The 21,641-nt window shown below is 40.9% G+C and overlaps 1 protein-coding gene across 5 annotated transcripts in view; it reads left to right on the top strand.

Annotated features, from left to right (window-relative positions):
• The window catches only part of cep43 (centrosomal protein 43), a 112,126-nt gene that overhangs the window by 8,347 nt on the left and 82,138 nt on the right, over positions 1 to 21,641 (top strand). For all 5 annotated transcript variants that reach the window (XM_078556760.1, XM_078556759.1, XM_078556757.1 and 2 more), the window contains exons 2-3: positions 15,944 to 15,997; positions 17,307 to 17,361. In XM_078556760.1, coding sequence (XP_078412886.1) covers positions 15,944 to 15,997; positions 17,307 to 17,361 — 109 coding nt within the window. The remainder of the gene's footprint in view (positions 1 to 15,943; positions 15,998 to 17,306; positions 17,362 to 21,641) is intronic.

The raw sequence follows: 21,641 nt of genomic DNA, 5'->3' as shown, positions 1-21,641 counted from the left end.
CCCAGCACTGATCCCTGCGGAACACCACTAGTCACAGCTCTCCATTCAGAAAAGCACTCTTCCACTGCTACCCTCTGTCTTCTATGACCAAGCCAATTCTGTATCCATCTTGCCAGCTCACCTCTGATCCCATGCGACTTTACCTTCTGTACCAGTCTGCCATGAGGGACCTTGTCAAAGGCCTTACTGAAATCCATGTAGATAACATCCACTGTCCTTCCATCATCGATCATCTTTGTCACTTCCTCGAAAAACTCGATCAAGTTAGTGAGACACGACCTCCCCTTCACAAAACCATGCTGTCTCTCACTAATACGCACATTTGCTTCCAAATAGTAGCAAACCCTGTCACGAAGAATCTTCTCCAATAATTTCCCTACCACTGACATAAGGCTCACCAGCCTGTAATTTCCTGGATTATCCCTGCTACCCTTCTTAAAAGACTGGCAGTTAAATATTACAGTGTATAATGTAAGAAGAGGATAGCTGTACTAATTAGAGATAACATAATAGCAGTAGGAAAGGGACATTTAGAATCCAAATCCATTGGATTGAAATAAGTCATGAAGGGAATTCGCAGACTAAGTGGAAGGGAAGTAGAGGAAGAAATATGTAAGCAAATCTATAAAATGAGTAAAAAACATAGAATAATAATCATGAGAGATTTCAACTACCCCAAATAAACTATTAAGAAAAGGTAAGGAAAGGGGAATAAGGAATTGAGCTTTTATATTAGTTCAGTTTTTATAATACTTCAGGACTCCTTTCTTACACAGTGGACTCAAAAGTAGAAGCCAAAATTCGTAAACTTGCAGCATACCCGTGTAATTGGCAAAATTATTTCAATGTGGGTAACTGAGGTGGTGCATTTTGTCAATAAGAATAAGGAGGCCACACAGTCCTTGGAAAATAACTCCTTGGGAAAAGGAGCAAAGGAATTTGGGAGTATAGAAGCACAATTCACTAAAAGTAATGACATTAGTAAAGCCATTTTAAAAAAAAATCGTAGTACATTTCAAGAGAGAGAGTTTTGAAAAGCGGAAAAGTTATGTTAAACTTGTATGGAACGTTGGTTAGGCCACACTTGGAGTACTGTGAACAGTTGTGGTTTAATTAGTTTGATAAGGGTTTGGAGGGTGCAATCAAGAAAGGTTGAACTGATGTGCTCTTTTCCCTAGTGTACATATCTTTTTATTTCTGTTGGACTGTTGTAAAGAACATATATTTTTATTTTCTGCTGGACTGGTTATTAAAAGTACAATGGCCGCAGTTTGAAAGACATGCCCACTGGAACAGGATAAGAGATATATACAATGTTGCAGTTCTGGAACAGAGTGTACCATGAAAGACAAGATGGTACCGGAAAGGAGCCCTGGACCAAGGGAGCTGCCTGATAACAACGTGTTGATTGGCTCCTGACCAGGTGACCAGGTTTTGTGTGAGAGCAGTGCGGTAGTATAGTTCCTAGCCTGAAAGGAACAAGACTTAAAACCCCTCTCTCCTGTGTGTGGAAGATTCCAGTAATTTCACAATAATAGCTATCTGCCTTTTTCTCCTCATATTTCTATGACCTGCTCTCTCTCTCTGAAAATCCCTGGGAAGAGGCAAAGGGGAAAATCACTGTTAGAGACATTGAAAGGCAAATGCTCAACCAGTGAACTAAATACTGAAAGTGCTGGAAGACCACCTCGTGTCATTAACAAGAACTGAAAGGAATTTGGAAGACATTGATCAAAATCAACTCATTGAATCCTGTACTCCAGAATTGGTGCTATTGAACTGTTCTATCCCACCCTTTAAATCCACGTTTTTGTGTGTCTTGTATGTGCGCATATAGGGATTTAAGAAGGGGTAGAGTTTAGGTTATAGAGTTAGAAATTAGCAGTTCATGTTTCTTTCTTTTGCCACTGGTTAACGACAGTTTGTTCAATAAACATTTATTTTCTTATTAAGCTTACAAACCTGGTGCTCATATTCTGTTAACCTAAACTAAACAGGTAGAATTGGGGCAATCTGGTGGTTTGATCAAACTTTTTCACATTTGTCGCAGCTCGGGGAACAGTGGTGCTCGATATTACAGTGCACTATCCCCAGTGAGTCGTGACACCAGTGAAAAGAAGGCTGAGGAATGGTCTGATAGAGCCCCTTAAGATTATTAAAGGATTTAATAGCATTTATGTAGTGAAGATATTTCAACTTGTGGGGAGACTAAAACTAGGGGACAAAAATATAAGTGTCACTAATCTGTTTTGAGAATTCAGCAGAAACCTCTTTATCCAGATATTGGTTAGAATGTGGAATTTGCTACCACAACTTGCTACCTCATTGAGGTGCATGGCCTTGATGCATTTAAGGGAAAATTAGATAAGCACATAAGGGAGAAGTGAATAAAAGGTTATGCTCATGAGGTTGGATGAAGAGAGGTAGAAAGAGGCTCATTTGGAGAATAACCACTGACATAGACCAAGTGGCCTGTTTTTTAAGCTGGTAATTTTATGTAATCCTAATAGTGCATTCTAGAAAAAAGATGTCCTTTAAGGATTGTTGTGTTAAGGTGCCTTCATCATTTTCCACATAAACCCCTAAGACATTGAACATGGTGGCCTTTGCCAACACCATGCATGCACAATTGGACTGTTTTACTCCGTGACTTCACTGCGTGGGATGGAGTAGGCAGCAGCAAGGAGCAGAGATATTACTAAACAGTTATTAAAAATGGTGATTTGAAAAAAAAAGCCTCGCCTTGTCCTCTTCTCTTTGCGGAAAATAAAAGCTCATGGTGTAGGGAGTAACATATTGGCCTGGATAGAAGATTGGCTAGCTAATTAGGAAACAGAGGGCAGGCATAAGTGGATCATTTTCTAGGTGGTGAAATGTAATGAATGGTGTGCCACAGTGCTGGGGCCTCAACTCTTTACAATTTATCTGAATGATTTGGATGAAGGGACTGAAGGGATGGTTGCTAAATTTGCTGATGAAACAAAGGCAGGAAAGTAAGTTGTGAAGAGGACATAAGGAGGCTACAAAAGGATATAGATAGGTTAGGTGAGTGGGCAAAGATCTGGCAAATGGAGTATAATGAGGGAAAATGTGAAATTGCCCATTTTTGGCAGGAAGAATAAAAAAGAAGCATACTTTTTTCTAAATAGATTGTTGAGCTCTGAGATGCAGAGGATCTGGATATCCTAGTGCATGAATCGCAAAAGGTTAGTATGGAGGTGCAGCAAGTAATTAGGAAAGCTAATAGAATGTTATTGTTTATTGCAAGGGGAATTAAATGCATGAATAGGGAGGTTATACTTCAATTATACAGGGCATTGGTGAGACTACATCTGGAGTACTGTGTACAGTATTGACCTCCTTATTTAAGGAAGGAGTAAGTGTGTTGGAAGCAGTTCAAGAAGGTTTACTAAACAAATACCTGGAATGGGTGGGTTGTTTTGAGGAAAGGCTGGAGAGGCTTGTATCCATTGGAGTTTAGAAGAGTAAGAGGCGACTTGGTTGAAACTTAAGATCCTGAGGGGACTTGATGGGGTGAATGTGGAAAGGATGTTTCCTCTCTTGGGAGAATCTAGAACTAGAGGTCACCTTAAAAAATAAGGGGTCGCCGATTTAAGACAGAGATGAAGAGAAATCTTTTCTCCTGAGGATCGTAAGTCTTTGGAACACTCTTCCTCAAAAGGCAGTGCAGGCAGAATCTTTGAATATTTTTGAGGCAGAGGTAGATAGATTCTTGATAAGCAAGGGGGTGAAAGGTTATCGGGGGGTAGGCAGGGATGTGGAGTTGATAAAATCAGATCAGCCATGGCAGAGCAGACTCGAAGGGCCGAGTGGCCTAATCCTGCTCCTAATTCGTATGTTTGTATGTACATATGTTCCTCCGTGTTTTCCCTGCAACCGTTCCATGCAGTTTACATTTTCAACTCTTTGCTCCTTATTAATCCTCACAGAGTTTGGCATCAGTGACAGTCATGCTTGGGGCCATTTTCCACTCAGGTGCCTGATTTACTCCAGATGAAAGCACTGCTGTGGTGGGGTTAGTATATGAAATCGAGTGGGGCACAGTTAATCAGGTAGTTGATGATGTGGGGGTTAAATAAAGTAAATTCAGAGAGTGACTTGTCTTCACAGGGTTAATCTCCAGCATTTCTCAGACTCGAATCACGGCTGCAGACTCACTGTGAGAAAGCTCAAACATCTTACACGAGTGAAAAATCAGCTAATTAAAATTGTGTTGAATCAGCCAATTCATAGCACAAGTGCAACTTAGAATAGAGTGCTGGGAGTTCGGTAATTAAAGGAGTTAATGAAGGAAGGGAAAGAGGTACTGTTTTGCTTTCTGCTTTCTAACTTTCTCAGCCATACTCTGCTACAAGACAAGAAGCTAGTTATTTGGTGCGTATCTGGTAAGGGACTAAGGTTTATTCTATTCCTAAGGTTCAAAATAGTCTAGCAACTGGTGGTAAGGTTAATAAAATATATACAAACAAAAATAAAATATATAATTGAATAAAATAATTAAATAGTTAATTAGAACACATTAAGGATATCAGGACAGTGATGTGTCACAGCTGCAGCATGTGGGAGCTCCTGGATGCCAGTTTGATTCGGGGCAAACATGTCTGCAGTAAGTGTTTGGAGTTTGAGCAGCTTCAGTTCAGAGTTAATGAACTGGAGGCTGAACTACAGACACTGTGATGCGTCAGGGAGGGGGGAAAGTTACTTGTATTCTTTGTACCAGGAGGTATACCTCTTGGGGCAGGGTCTTCTGATTTGGTCAGTGGTTAGGAACAGGAGAGTGTGACTGCAAGGGAGGCAGGTAAGGGGACTCGGAGAACAGGAGTGTGAGCCTCTGCAATTATCCAGCAAGTTTGAGGTTTTTTCAGCTTGTTTGGATGAGAGTGGGGGCTTCAGGATGGATGAGCTAACTGGCCATGGCACTGTGGTGCAGAAAGCCACTCAAGTGGGTAGAGCAAAAAGCAATGTAGTGGTAGGGGATGGTATAATCAGAGGGATTGACACCGTTCTCTGCAGTAAAGAACGTGAGTCCAGATGGCTGTGTTGCCTGCCAGGGTGTGAGACATCTGCTCGGGACTGGAGAAGAACTTCCAGTGGGAGGGGGAGGACCCAGTCATCGTGGTCCACGTAGGTACCAACAACATTGGCAGAATAAAGGAGGGAGGTTCTGCATAGCCAGTATGAGGACCTAAGCACCAAATTAAGAAGCAGAACCTCAAAGATCATAATCTCTGGATTATTACCTGAGACATGTGCATATTGGCATCGGACAAATCAGATTAAGGAGATGAATGTGTGGCTCAAAGACTGGTGTGGGAGATGTGGGTTCTGGTTCGTGGGGCACTGGCACCAGTGTTGGGGAAAATGGGATATGTACTGTTGGGACGGTCTACACCTGAACCGTGCTGGGACCGGTAATCTTACAAGCCGTATAACTAGCGAAGTAGAGAGGGTTTTAAACTTAAATAGTGGGGGCAAGGGATCAAATTTGGGAAGATGTGGTAAATCAAAGAGCAGAGACAAGACAAAATAAAAATGTGTGGGAAATGAAAAACAGACCGTGACAGGAAGGGATAGAGAGTACAAACCTAACAGCAAGTCAACAGATGAAACTAGAGGTTATAAAAATAAATAAAAGGATAAAACTAAAAGTTCTGTATCTGAATTCACGTAGCATTCGAAACAAAACAGATGAACTGAAAGTGCACATTGAAATAAATAATTACGTTTTGATAGTCATTACGGAGACATGGCTGCAGGAGGACATGGATTGGGACCCGAATATTGAAGGGTACAGGATATTTAGGAAGGACAGGAAGTGAGGAAAAGGTGGAGGGGTAGCTCTGTTAGTTAATGATGGTATTAGCACAATAGAGAGGGATGACCTAAGTTCAGGAAACCAGGATGTGGAAATGGTTTGGGTAGAGATGAGAAATGGTAACGGCAAGAAGTCACTTGTGGGAGTTGTGTAAAGGCCCCCTAACAGTAAATAAATGGTAGGGTTGAGCATAAAGGAAGAAATAATTGGAGCTTGTCAGAAAGGCACGGCAATAATGATGGGAGATTTTAATTTACATATAGACTGGAAAAGTCAGATGGGCAAAGATAGCCTAGATGAGGAGTACATTGAATGTTTGCGAGATAGTTTCTTAGAACAGCAGGTTCTGGAGCCAACCAGAGAGCAGGCTATACTAGACCTGATATTGTGCAATGAGATGGGAGTAATTAATGATCTCATAGTGAAAGCGCTCCTAGGTAGCAGTGACCATAATATGATTGAATTTTACTTTCAGTTTGAGGGAGAGAGGAGTGGGTCTGAGACTAAGGTTTTAAACTTAAATAAGGGCAATTATGAGGACATGAAAGCTGTGCTGGCTAAAGTGAATTGGCAAATTAGGTTAAGGGATAGGTGAATAGAGATGCAGTGGCTAATATTTGAGGGGATACTTCAGAATGCCTAGAATAGATACATTCCAATGAGTAAGGAAAAAGTCCAAGGGAACGGACACATCATCTGTGGTTAACTAGAAAGGCTAAAGATAGTATCAAACTTAAAGAAAAAGCGTATAATTGTGCAAAGATAGATGGAAGATCAGAAGTTTGGACAGAACATAAGGAACAGCAAAGAATGACTAAAAGACTAATAAGGAAGGAAAACTTTGAGAGAAAGTTAGCCAGAAATATAAAAAAAATAGTAAGAGTTTTTATAAATATTTTAAAAAGAAAAGAGTTAAAGTTGGTCCGATAGAAAGTGAGCTTGGGGAATTGATAATGGAAACAAGGAGATGGCAGGTGAATTGAACAGGTATTTTGCATCAGTTTTCACAATAGAGGATACAAGTAACACCCCAGAAGCAGCCATAAATCAGGAAATGAAAGGGAGGGAGGAACTCAGGAAAATTGCAATCACCAGAGAAGTGGTACTGAGTAAGTTGTTGGAGCTGCGGGCTGACAAGTGCCTGGGTCCTAATGGACGTCATCCTAGGGTCTTAAAAGAAGTCTCTAGTGAGATAGTTAATGCATTGGTTTTAATTTTTCTAAAACTCCCCAGACGTGGAGAAGGTCTCATTAGATTGTAAGATAGCAAATATAATTCCATTAGCCAAAAAAAGGAGGGAGACAAAGTGGGAAACTACAGGCCAGTTAGTTTAACATCTGCCAGAGGAAAAATGTTAGAAGCTATTATTAAAGAAGCTATAGCTGGGCACTTGGATGAGCTCAAAGTCATCAGGCAGAGTCAACCTGGTTTTGTGAAAGAGAAATCATGTTTAACCAACTTATTGGAATTCTTTGAGGAAGTAAGATGTGCTGTGGATAAAGGGGAACCGGTGGATGTACTGTACTTAGCTTTCCAGAAGACATTTGATAAAGTGCCATACCAAAGGTTATTGCAGAAAACAAAAACTCATGGTATAGGGGGTAACATATTGGCATGGATAGAAAATTGGTTGGCTAACAAAGTAGAGAGTAGGCATGAATGGGTATTTTTCAGGTTGGCAAGATGTAACAATGTGCCACGGTAATCAGTGCTGGGCCCTCAACTGTTTACAATTTTTATAAATTACTTGGATGAGGGGATTGAAGAGATGCTTGCCAAATTTGCGAATGACACAAAGATAGGTAGGAAAGTAAGTTGTGAAGAGGATATAAGGAGGCTACGAACAGATATAGGAGTAGGCAAAGATCTAGCAGATGGAGTATAATGTGTGAAAATGTGAAATTGTCCATTTTGGCAGGAAGAATAAAAGAGAAGCATATTATCTAAATGTTGAGAGATTGCAGAGCTCTGAGGTGCAGAGGGATCTGGGTGTCCTAGTGCATGAATCACAAAAGGCGAGTGCAGCAAGTAATTAGGAACGCTAATAGAATGTTATCATTTATTGCGAGGGGAATTGAATACGTAAGTAGGGAGGTTTATACTTCAGTTGCACAGAGTACTAGTGAGATCACATTTGGAGTACTGTGTACAGTATTGGTCACCTTATTTAAGGAGGGATGTAAATGCATTGGAAGCAGTTCAGAGAAGGTTCACTAGACCCATACCTGGAATGGGTGGGTTGTCTTATGAGGAAACGTTGGACAGACTAGGCTTGTATCTACAGGAGTTTAGAAGAGTACGAGGTGACTTGATTGAAACATATAAGATCCTGAGGAGTCTTGAGAAGGTGGATGCAGAGAGGATGTTTCCTCTTGTGGAAGAATCTAGAACTAGGGGTCACTGTTTAAAAATAAGGGGTCCCCCATTTAAAACAGATGAGGTGAAATTTTTTCACTCAGCGGGTTGAGAGTTTTTGGGACTCTTTTCCTGAAAAGGTGGTGGAAGCAGAGCTTTTGAATATTTTTAAGGCAGAGATGGATAGATTCTTGGTAAGCAAGGGGATGATAGGCTATCGGCGGTAGGTGGGATGCAGATTTCAGGTTACTATCAGATGAGCTATGATCTTATTAATGGCGGAGCAAGCTCGAGGGACTGAATGGCCTATTCCTGCTCCTTGGTCGTATGCACAGATTGGTATCAGTGGCCATCTTGCGTTGGCAGGAGACAGTGATTTAACATCAACTTGAAGAGATGGGAGTTCTGATGGTGTTCACTCATCCTTCAACCAAGGCAGCAAGTAAAATTAACTGATCATTTATTTTCTGTTTGTGGAGTGTTTTCTGTATGTGAAAAACTGAGTTATAGCTTTGTATAATATTTACTCCATTACAGAAAGGTGATTCATCACCTTAACCAATTTGAGATATTCTGGCACTATGACAAGTTTATATGTGCAAATTTCCCTTTTTGCTTATCCTCTTTATCTATGTCGTTCTCTTGTTCTACAGTTCTAAAATGGGAAAAGTTGAGCACTTTTCTGGCCATCCATACAGCAATGTGCACTCGTAGCATCTTTTAATGCAATGCACTATAACTCCACTTAAAACTCTAACACGCATAAGTAAGAAGTGCACGCTGCATCCACTTTTAGCTTCAAATTTATTGAATGCAAGTTTTGCCCCAGCCACCCATTGCCTTAAGGTTGTATGGAACTTTTCATGTAGAATTTAAATGCTTTCTGGAGATTTGGTATGCCATATTTTACATCTATTTGATATTCACTTGAGATGTTGCTGTAACAAAATTGAAGCATTTTCATTTATAGGATTCAGTGTGGTATCGTGAATTTTTAATTTTGTTATGGTAGGTAAGGGATTAAAAATCAACCTCACCTATATAAATCATACCCTACCTTAACTTGACGCATTTGTTACCAATTTTTAGTTTCAGTCTTCTGTGCCTGGTATATAAGCCATTCAATTCAAATACTAACTTTTTGAGGAATTAATTCCAATGTGAATTTGATTGTTAGCTAATTTTAAATTTAACAAACCTTTAAATCTAATTGCTTATATATAGCCATTAAACCTGCCTTGCTCAAATTGGGGAGTCAGTCTCAAGTCTTTGACGAAAGATAATCAAGCCAGGTAGCTTGCATTGTTGAGGGGGGGAAAAGATTGGATGCAAGAAATATAACTTCTATCACAGTTTAATAAAGCAGTCGTGAACATAGTATTTTGCATTAGTTGAGCTAGTGAGATATAGTAACTTCTGTAAAAACACATGACTGCAGCTGTTTGCTCAATCTGTTGTTTAATAAATTTGTTAAACGGTTAAACTTTAAGTCAAAGGTCAGTGAAATGTACTATTGTCACCTTCCAAAGGTGACAGCACAGGAAATAATCTGAAAAAGACTCTGGGCAAGTCATGACCATGAATTTTACTTGGATATCTAGGTTTATGAAAAGAAGCTCAAACTTGACTGTCAGAGTATCCAGAGACACAGAAATCAAACAATAAATGGAGTAAAGAAACTCCAAAAACACAACACTTTCTCAAAACAGGTTGAGCAGGTTTGTCAGGTGGGATCTGCTGCTCCATAAACACGTTAATACCAATTACTAGATTATTCACTTCGGCAATCCTCATATTTGTACCTAATGATCAGTTCCATTATTTTGCAAATTGTTGTTGTTAGCCTAATGAAGCTTTAGTTATCTGGGTTTGCTTTGTTGCCTTTTTTTTTGAAAATGGGCACCCTGGTGACTACCTTCCAATCCAGTGGGACTTCCTTTGTGTTTATTGTTTCCTCATTATGACAATCGGTTTATTGTAGACTTTGTCCGTAATCTGTCACAGTGCTCTCGGGTATATATAATCTCTGGGAATTTATTGGCTTTCAGCCCTTAAAGCCTGTCCCGATGTTTTGCAAATATCAAAATCATTATCAAAATAATTGCAGCACTTTCTACCGTGAGGGGGGTTTTAACTTTATCCTGTAGAGGTAAGCAACAATGGCATGTAGTGCCCATGCCGTTTTAGTAATCAGTTTTGGTGTTGTGGGCCACATAGTTATTTTCCCTCCTGCCTCCAGATCAAATGTATTAAATTTGGAGTTTCTTGTAAATAATCTTAGCATCAATGCTTTGAAAAATGTATTTGTAATTTCTTTGGAATAACATTAAAAGGGAAGTAAAGTTTAAGGTGAATAATTATTGAACTCGTATGGCATCAATTAGGCGTTTTAAAGTTTTTATTTTCCTGGTAGCTTGGAGACAGCCAAGTAGGGTCTGTCTTGTTTCTAGTAGCGTTAATTAGAACCAGTCGTAGTCAGGGAGCTGACTTCAAACTAAACTAACTTGAGGGAAACTATAAGCTATTTTCACTTTAAACTGGAATGTTTTCATTCTATAGCTCAAAAAATCTGACTAAGCTATCTGTCTTTTTGATTATAATGGGAGCAGTAACACGAGTAGCTGATGCATTAACCAGACGAACATGTTGATGCCAGGAGCATAAGCTATTGGAATTGCATCTCCTTTTTTTTTCTGTCATGCATCCATTCATCAGTGTCTCACTTATACAAAGTTTTCTTTTTGTATTTGTTCATGGGATTTGGGTATTACTGGCAAGGACAGCATTCCTAAAGCTCTTGAGAACATGGCTCTGGGCTGCTTTCTTGACCCACTGCAGTCCATGTCATGAACCTATGCTCACTGTGCTGTTAGAAAGGGAGTTTCAGGATTTTGACCGAGCCATAATGAAGGAACAGTGATATATTTCCAAGTCAGGACGGTGTATGACTTACTTCTTTATTTAACTAGGTTTGGTCCCCTGGCATGATGATAACAGTAGGGTAAGAGATATGCTGGGCAATGAATTTATGGATTGTGGTGAAATACAATTCTGCTACTGGGGTGTTATCCTTAGTGCCCTGGCTAATATTTACACCCCAGTTAACATCACAAAAACAGATCATCTGGTCATTATTGCATTACTGTTTTGGGAATTTGCTATACACAAATTGGACGCTGCATGTCTTACAATGCATCAGTGACTACACTTAAAAGCTACTTCATTGACTGTAAAGCGCTTTGAGCAGGTGGTTGTGAAAAGTACTGTGTGAATGCAAGTCTGCCTGTCTCCTTTCTGATGACCCACATTGCATCATGGATTCCTAATTTTTAGCTGCTAGATCTTTTCTGAATCTATTCCATTTAGCATAGTGATAGTGCCAAACAACATGATAGCCGGTGTCCTTGATGTACAGGAGCTCCTCTCCACAAAGGCCATTTGTTGATCACTCCTTCCAATAATGTGATGGATAAATTGGTGAGGACGAGAGCAAGTAGGACTTTCCCTTCGTGTTTGTTCTCTCACCACCGACCACAAGCCTAGGCTAGCAAATAAGTCCTTCAGGAAGCGGCCAACTCGGCCTGTAGCGGTGCTGCTGAATCACTCTTTTTGATAGACATTGAAGTCCCCAACCCACAGTGCCTTCTGTGCCCTTGCCACCCTCAGTATTTCTTCCAACGTGGTGTTCAACGTGGAAGAGCACTGAATTATCAGAGCAGTAGGTGGTAATCAGAAGGAGGATTCCTTGCCCATTTTGGACCTGACGCCATGAGACTCCATGGGGTCCAGAGTCAATATTGAGGACTCCCAGGCCACCCTCCGGACTGTATTCCACTGTCCTGCCACCTTGATGGGACAGGAAATACCCAGAAATGTTGATGGAGATGTCTAGGATATTGGCTGTAAGTTATGATTCTGAGAGTATGTCTGTGTCACGCTATTGCTTTACTTGTCTGTGGGCCACTTCTCCCAATGTTGGTACAAATTTCCAGATGTTAGTGAGGGAGGGTTTGCAGGGTCAACTGGGTTGGGTGTGCATTTGTCGTATTCGGTGTCCAGGTTGATGCCAGGTGGTCCATCCAGTTTTATTCTTCTTTGAATTTTTTGTAGTGGTTTGATGCAACTGAGTGGCTTGCTAGGCCACTTCAGAGGGCAGTCAAGAGTCAACCACACTGAGGTGGGTTTGGAATCACATGTAGAATAGAATGGGTAAGGGCAGCAGATTTCCTTCCCTTAAAGATATTAGTAAATCAGATGAGGTTTTACCATAATCCGGTAGTTTCATGACAACTATTACGAAATCTGGCTTTTTATTCCAGATTTATTTAATTAATTGAATTTAAATTTCCCAGCTTCCATGGTGGGATTTCTATTCATGTGTCCAGAGCATTCCTCCAATTATATAACCACTATGGTACATTCCTTTCAGTTTAGATATCACACTTATAAAACAACAGTAATTGCAATTGAACAGATAATAAACAGCTTTTATTTAAGAAAAAACATTGTTTTCTGCTGATCTTTGTAACTTGATGTCTATTTGGGGGAAAAAAGTTGGGAATTTATAAGCAATTGCCAACGTACATACTGGAACACTTCCTCATTGACAGCTCTGTGGTACTAAATGGACAAGTCATATTAAGTAGAACTCTACCTCAGGGTTCAGCTTTCCTCAATGTAGTCTCTTTTCTGGCTGTTGGAAAAGGACTATCAAGAAATAAAGCTTCTCTCATTTTTATAATAATTGTGCATTACTGTACTGAACTGGACTAACCATATAACTACTGTGGCTACAAGAGCAGGTCAGAGGCTGGGAATCCTGCGACGACTAACTCACCCCCTGACTTCCCAAAACCTGTCCACCATCTACAAGTCAGGAGTGTGATGGAATACTCCCCACTTGCCTGGATGAGTGCAGCTCCCACAACACTCAAAAAGCTTGGCACTACGCAGGACAAAACAGCCCGCTTAATTGGCACCACATCCACAAACATTCACTCCCTCTACCACCAATGCACTGTAGCAGCAGTCTGTACCATCTACAAGATGCACTGCAGGAATTCACCAAGGCTCCTTCAACAGCACTTTCCAAACCCACGACCACTACCATCTAGAAGGAGCAGCAGATAGATGGGAATACTGCCAACTAGAAGTTCCCCTCCAAGTCACTCACCACCCTGACTTGGAAATATATCGCCATTCCTTCACTCTCACTGGGTCAAAATCCTGGAACCCCCCTTCCTAACAGCACTGTGGGTGTACTTACACCACATGGACTGCAGCGGTTCAAGAAGGCAACTCACCACCACCTTCTCCAGGGCAACTAGGGATGGGCAATAAATTCTGGTCCAGCCAGCAAAGCCCACATCCCATGAATGAACTAACAAAAAAACATAGTTTAGTGCTTCTCACAGTGCACATATTCCATAAGTGATTGTGTACAAGGTTATAATAAATTTCTATGTTAATTCAAAAAGTTCATATACGGTATCAGTGGTGAAGCTTCACATGGTTTTGCTTCAGTCATGGACTGCCTTTACTTAGAACACTGTTGTTTGTATGCAGTTACTGCATACAGAGTAGATGAGGCTGTGGAAAATTTGAGTTGCTTTTGAAGGCTAAGGGCAATTTCTCTCGAGACTTTTTGAACTCTCCAACAATTCCCTAGATGAGATGTGTGTGATATCTTTAGAAAATATATCACACACTAAGTTCACTAATTAGTGAAGTTTGATCGCTGAGCTTCAGACAAACTTAAGTTCACTATTAGTGAATTTAGTTTGCCTGAAGCCCAACCACCAATACCCCAAATGAGTGACTAATCTGATATCTGATCTCATTCAAGGAACACAGAACACACAGGTACAGCAAGCAATTAGGAATGCAAATGGAATGTTGCTCTTTTTTGCAAGATAATTGGGATGCAAGAATAAGGAAGTCTTGCTACAATTGTATAGAGGCTTGGTGAGACCACAGCTAAGTATTATGCACAGTTTTGCCTCCATCATATTTAAGGAAGGGTATACTTACATTGGAAGCAGTTTAAGAGGGGTTACTACATTGGTTCCTAAGATTAGATTAGTCCTATGATGAAAGGCTAAGTAAATTGGGCCTTTACTCTGGAGTTTAGAAGAATGAGAGGTGATCTTATTGAAACATAAAAGATTCTGAAGTGGCTCAACAGGGTAGACACTGAGATTGTTTCCGCTGGCTGGGGAATCCAGAACGTGGGGGCACAATCTCTGGATAAGGGGCCAATCATTTAGGACCGAGATGAGGAGAAGTTTCTTCATTCAAAGGATTGTGAAGCTTTGCAATTATCTACCCTAGAGTGTTGTGGTTCTCCATTGTTGAAATTTTTGGCACCTCGGAATCGAGGGATATGGGGACCAGGTGGGAAAGTGAAGTGGAAGCTGAAGATCCGCCATGATTGGCGGAGCAGCCTCAACGGGCTGCATGGTCTACTTCTGCTTCTATTTCCTATGTTCTTAGCAGAGACGAACAAAACATTTGAGGTCAAGTTAGTACCTTATTGCAATAGAACTTCTTTAAATACAGAATTTCTAGTTATTCTTTCACCAAAATCTTTAACAGAATCAAAACTTCTCACTCTGGAAAAAGCTACATAAAGCTGTCCATGTGTAAAAACAGGCCTAGGAATATAAATACAAATTTTGTCAAGAGTCTGACCTTGTGACTTTTTATAGTCATAGAATATGAAAGCCCATTGAAAACTTTCTTCTCCTAGGTTGAAAAGGTGGATTTTGATCTGACAGGCTCAATATTATTTGAGGGATAAATTCTCTTTCTTTGAAAATCTACCAGCATCCTAACTACTGATCTTTTCTGTGACAAAGTCCTTGTTTAGGATTCAGGCTTCATAGTAACATTATAACTGCTCCTTCCTGGGCCTAAGTTTGTGCTGTCACGTGCTCATTGGAGTTAGACTGGGTAGAAACTCTGGAGGATATGAAGTGTTGTTATCATTATCTACAGAATCAGCACTGATGTATTCTTTTAATTCACCTAAGCTTTTCTAAAACGTTTTCATTCAAATCTAGTAAATCTTAATTTTTAGTGCAAAGAATAGCTTTTGAATAATTTGTATCAAGTAATTGCTCCTGCTATTTTGCCACACTTAACCAATTCCATCATCCCATCTGCCCCTGCATTCCATTCTTCCACTGCCATCCTGATCCCATTCCTACCATCCTCCTCAATCTCATCCTTTCCCTCGTGGAAATAGCCTCTCCATCCAGGGTAACTTTGTTGTTGTACTCCCCTTACCTTCTGCTGTGTTCGTTCTCGTCAATCCCCACTTTGCCTCTGCACCACCACCAACCATTGGCAGCCACCTGTGCTGCACTTACTTCAGTCCTCCACATGCAGCAGGCACCACCCACCAAATAAACTTACCAACAGACTCGTCCCTTGAACTAACTAATCAAAACAGCCTGGAAGACAAAAAACTTGAGTATGCATAAATTCTAAATATACACTCGTGTGTAAAATAAGAACAAATGCCCATTGAGTGAATTAATCTAGATGGAACATATATTGAGTACAAGGAAATTTGAAAAATGTCACAAACTTCCAATGCTTTTCGTTGCTAGCCTGATTACAAGTCTAAATCATGAGCTGCTGAAGGGTCTAAATGGTGAACTAGCTTATTTGCTCATGCTTTGTAGATGAGAGCCAAGTTTGAGGCAGCAGAAAATAGAATGAGATCAAACTGAGTATTTTCTATTTCAGGCTGAATTACGGGCAGCTGTATTCTTGGCACTTGAAGAACAGGAGAGAGTAGAGGTAAGTGTTGGTGCAAGGCAATGGAGTCATTTTCAGCAGCTGATGATATTCATTGCTGTACATATGTCATTATTTTCACAGAAATAATTCCCCCCAGCTAGTCCATGCTGGTGTTCATGCTCCACATGAACTGCCTCCCCAACATGCCTCTTAATCTCACCCTTTTAGCATATCCTTCTATTCCTTTGTTTCTCAGATTTATCTAGCTTCCTCTTAAAAGCAACTGTGCTATTTGCCTCAACTACTCATTGCAGTAGCAATTTCCGCACTTTCACTTGACTCTGGGTAAAGAAGTTTCTCCTGAATTCCCTATTGAACTTGTTAGTGACTATCTTTTATTTATGCCCCCGAGTTTCCCCACAAGTGGAAATATTGTGTGTATATTGACTCTTATCAAACTCTTGTAATAATTTTTGAAGACCTCCATAAGATCTCCCCTCCACCTTTCTTTTGCAGATAATAAGGATAGGAATCAATCAGGAGAAAAGCCCAACAGCTGGAGTTACCTTCTATTTCATAATTGGGATTAGGTACATCAAAATGGCATTTATATAGTGCCTGCTGAGTCCCTAAGGACGTCCCAACATGCCCCTCTACAGTGCAGCGACTTGTTACGGAGAGCAACGCTGCTGCCATTTTGTGCCACAACTAGATCAAATAAGCTCACTAGTTAATCTGGGCCAAATGCAGTATTTGCAAATGTTATGACTTATAATTTGATCAGTGTTACATTCCTGAAAGTAATAGAGGTAACCTAATAGTGCCTCCTAATCAAAGTTAAAAGGTTTAGCTGAATGTGTATACAGATTAGTTTCTGTGATGGAGAAGAAACTGTCTAACTTCCGCTATCATAGTAATTTCCAAGCAATTCTTTGTTTTCCAGCTTCTGTCCATCACCTCTTTGCACAACTAGCATGTAAAATTGTCCAGTATATTTATTCTTCTCCTTTTCCTAGCATCTCTGTTGTTAAGTATACTTATGCAATGGACTCTGGCTCTTTTGTAGTTTAAGAAGATTCATCTGCCCTAAGTTTGGATAACAAAAGTTCACAATTACAAGTGTCAGAAATAAAGGCTGAGATAGAACGAAAAAGTTAACCAGAGAAATTGGAAAGGAAGTATATAACCAAAAATAACCTTTGACAGAATAGAGGACAAAGTGAACAGAAACAAAATGGGAAGGTGATAATTCGCAAATCTGACAAAAGGAATAAGTAAAAAATGAAACCGTGAATGCAATTTAGAAGAAAAGAAAGTTTTAATGAGGTAGGACTTGGGCTTCAACCCACTAATTCTAATTATTTTACAGAACAAAACACCTTTGGTTAATGAGAGCTTGAAAAAGTTTTTGAACACAAAGGATGGTAAGTGCTTTAACTGAATTCATCAAGTAAAACAAATGAAGACTCCATTATCCTAATGTAGACTGGACTAGTGATAGTGTAAAGGGCGGGTTGGGGGGGTTGGGAACAGTTTCTGAAGTGTGTTTAGGAGAATTTCCTAGATCATTATGTTTCTGAATCAATGAGAAAGGAGGCATTGCTGCATCTAGTTCTGGGGAATGAGATGGGGCAAGTAGATCAAGCGAGGGACGGTGATCTAAGATTTAGGTTAGCTCTGGAAAAGGACAGGAGAAAGCAAGATTAAAAATAATTAATTTGGGGAGGGCCAGTTTCAGTCGGGTGAGAACAGATTTGATCCAGGTAAATTGGAATCAAAGATTAGCTTGCAAAACTGTAACAGAACAATGGGCTGCCTTGAAAGATGAGATAGTTTGGGTATAGTCAATACATTCCTATGAAGAGGAAAGGTAGGACAAACAAAGCCAGAACTCACTGGATGAAGAAAGTGATAGAAAGCAAGATTAAGTAGCAAACGTGTGCAAAGGACGGTTGGCAGGTTGATAATATAAGTGAGAACCGGGCTGAATATTTAAAGTTCAGAGGAGAAAGTGAAAAAAGAGAAGCAAAGAGACTGGCAGCCCACATAAAAGGGAATCCAAAAGTCTTCTATAGGCATTTAAATAGTAAAAGAAGGGGTGGAGCTGATTAAGGATCAAACATATGATCCATGCATGAAGACCAAGGACATGGCTGAGATACTAAATAAGTTCTTTGCATCTATCTTTTCACTGTGACTTTGACAGCATTTCCTTCCTTGGTAAAGAGGAGTACCATATATGCTTGTGTAAAAGTCAGCTTTATGAGCCCCAAATTTTAGGCAAAAGTATGGGGTCGACCTGTACACAAGTAATATTTTTGAGGGTTGGAATCCATGCGTGTTCGATGATGCATCTTGAGATTTTTGCTTTACTGTTGTTTTGCGCCGGTGCTGAGGGAGTGTGTGAGACCCGATCAACGCCATTTTGGAGCAGCCTGTTCCACTCCCCGAGACTCTCTCCCACTTGCAGCTCCTTTCGCTTGTTTCCTCCCACTCGCTGCCCCTCTCCTGAGCCTCGCTCACAGGCGAGTGGGAGGTTTGGGAGAGGGAGAGAGTCAGCCTTCAGGAAAGTCGGCGATAGGGAGAGTCTCGGCGTGCGGGAAATGTGACGAGCAGGCGGTTAAGTAGAAAGCTGGGGGTTGACTTTTACACAACGTCAACTATTACTCGAGTACGTATTGTTGAAACACTGGATGGGCTAAAAATTGATAAAATGGACGTATTAGAAAGTCTGGCTGATAAGTCACCAGAACCAGATGAGATGATTCTATGTGTATTGAGGGATGTAAGGGTGGAAACAGTGGAGGCACTGGCCATAATCTTCCAACCCTCTTTGGATACAGTGGTGATGTTGGAGGACAGGAGAATTACAAATGGTGCATCCTTGTTCAAGAAAGGATGAATGGGTAAGCCCAGCAACTACAGACCAGTGAGTTTAATCTCAGTGGTGGGGACATTTTCAGAAATGATGATCTGGGACAAAATTAACAGTCACTTGGGCAAACATGGATCAATTAGGGAAAGCCAGCATTGATTTGTTAAAGGCAAATAGTGATTAACTCGATTTTTCTTGACAAGGTAACAGAGAGGATAGATGAGTGTAATACAGTTGATGTGTACATGAATTTCTGAAAGGCATGTGATAAAATGTCAGATAACAGCTCTATCAGCAAAGTTAAAACCCATGGAACTGTTGTCAGCTGTCCTTCAATTCGAGGATGACCTATACTTGGTTGTGAGTTTCTGCTATGGGTCTTTGTGACTGAACAGGCTGATTCTTGACCTGCAGACCTTTGGACACATGGGGCAGGATGTCCCACAATGTAATGGGGTTCAGAGTGGAGGGTTTGCTTCTTTTTCTTTCTGTCTCTGCCACTGCTCTGCCTCATCATTAAGAAGTTGTGACTCAAAACATGATGCAGCTTGATGGACAAATTCTCACAATTTTGAGCGATTGCTACCAGGCTCCTCCCAGTCATTAATGTCAATGTTGTCATTCTTCAAGGAGGGCTACAGGGTCTCTTTAAAGCGTTCTCCTGGAACGTTGGCCATTTGAAAGTTCTGAAACCAGGGCCTCGTGGCGGAAATACTTTTCGACCATCCAGACAGCGTCCAGTCTGTCAAAGTTGATTTTGCATGAATGCTTGTGGAGCAGACTTTGAGATTGGCACTAGTGTTTGTTCTACGGCCCTCCCATTGAATCCGGAGGATGCGGTGGAGGCATTGCTGATGGAATTTCTCAAGCGCTCTCTGTTGCTGATGGTCAGGTTTCGCTGGAGTACAGGAATGTGGTGACAACAATGGCTTTGTACACTAGGACTTTTGTTGACTTGTGGAGGTCTTTGTTGTCAAACATTCGCTGCCATAGTTTGTAGATGGCTGAGTTAGCACAGCTGATCTGGTGTTGAATCTCCTTGCCATTGCTGACCTTTTGAGGAAGGCATCTGCGATGGTATGGGAAGTCCTGAACATATTCCAGAGTCTCCCCTTCAATATAAATGGGAGGAGGAATATTTAGCTGACCAGGCCTGGGTTGATGTGAATTTTGTCTTTGAAACATTCAAGGACAGGCCGAGTCCTTTGTATGCAGATTTGAAGAGATCGAAAATGACTTGCAAATCTGGTGCATAGTGGGCAATGACACTGCAGACATCCGCAAACTAGATTGTGTATGCCTATGGTGGTCAGTTTAGTTTTGGCACAGAGGCGACTGAGGTTAAAGAGTTTAAAGTAAAAGCAAAATACCGTGGATGCTGGAAATCTGAAACAAAAACAGAAAATGCTGGAAAAACTCAGCAGGTCTGACAGCACCTGTGGAGAGAGAAAAACAAAGTTAACATTTCGAGCCCGTATGACCCTTCTTCAGAGCTGAAGAGAAGTGGAAATGTGATGATATTTATACTGTTTAAGGGGGGTGGGGCAGGTGGAGCTGGATAGAAGGCCAGCGATAGGTGGGGACAAAGGAGGGATTGACAAAGATGTCATAAGCTAAAGGACAAAAGGATTGTTAATGGTGGTGGTTAGCGCCAATAGTGGCATAAAGGTAAGAAAGCAGAATGTGATTATAGCAGAACAAGAGTAGCATTGTGTGAAAGAACAACATGGAACAAGTGAGAGATGGCCCTGTAGGGGATGGGGTGGTGGGGAAAAAAGGATAGAAAATGGGATAAAAAAGAGGGATAAAACTACAGAGAAGTAAATGAAAATAAGTGGATTAAAAAATAAAAATGAATTAGAAGAAAGGGAATTAAAAAAGGGGGTGAAGATGGAGGAGAGAGTTCATGGTCTGAAGTTGTTGAGCTCAATGTTAAGTCCAGAAGGCTGTGAGGTGCTTTTTCTCCAGTTTGCGTTGGGCTTCACTGGAACATTGCAGCAGGCCAAGGACGGACAGGTGGGCATGAGAGCAGGGTGATGTGTTGGAATGGAAGCGACCGGAAGGTCTGGGTCATGCTTGCGGACAGACCAGAGGTATTCCGCAAAGCGGTCACCCAGTCTGCATTTGGTCTCCCCGATGTAGAGCAGACCGCATTGGGAGCAGTGGACAGTTAGTTTCCCACCTAAACAATATTTAACAGTCTCACCACGGGGCAGTTGATTTTTGATGAGGTGAATGTCCACTCGGGGGCTATCACACAGCCTCAGTTGATCCTGGTCCAGATTTTGATGGCATCCATTTCAGATCTTCTACTCAAGACAGTTATAGTCATGTCATCATGAAGCAATTGCAGGATTGTGATGAAATTTCTTGGACATAAATCTTTGGAGCAAAATCCGCAGAGCCTTGTGATTTACTGAGTCAAATGCTTTGGTCAGGTAGCTGAATGTAATGAAGAGTTCCTGGTGGCGTTCTCGGCATTTTTTTCTTTGATTTGCCTGGCAACAAAGACCATGGCAGAGGTTCCCTTGTAATGTCTAGAGGCACAATGTGTGTTTGGGAGGATTCCCTCAGCCACCGGAAATAGGTGATTCAGGCGAATACTGTTAGAATTTTTCCTGCTGTGATCCCTTGATAGTTTCCACAGCATGGTATATCTCCCCTCTTGAAGATAATTACATTCCTGTCGCTTCCTGAGGTCAGTTATTTTTTCTCCCAAATCCATAGGAGTCATTATGTGAGCAAAAGTCTACCAGCTTTCAAGACTTCAGGTGGAATACAATCAGGGCCACAGGGTTTTTGTTTTTCACCTGTTTGATTGCTTGCTGC

Source organism: Cetorhinus maximus, chromosome 14 (assembly GCF_964194155.1).
Source record: "Cetorhinus maximus chromosome 14, sCetMax3.hap1.1, whole genome shotgun sequence".
NCBI classification, from domain to species: Eukaryota; Metazoa; Chordata; class Chondrichthyes; order Lamniformes; family Cetorhinidae; genus Cetorhinus; species Cetorhinus maximus.
The sequence above is the reverse complement of the archived record's forward strand: the minus strand, read 5'-3'. Positions and strand labels throughout refer to the sequence as shown.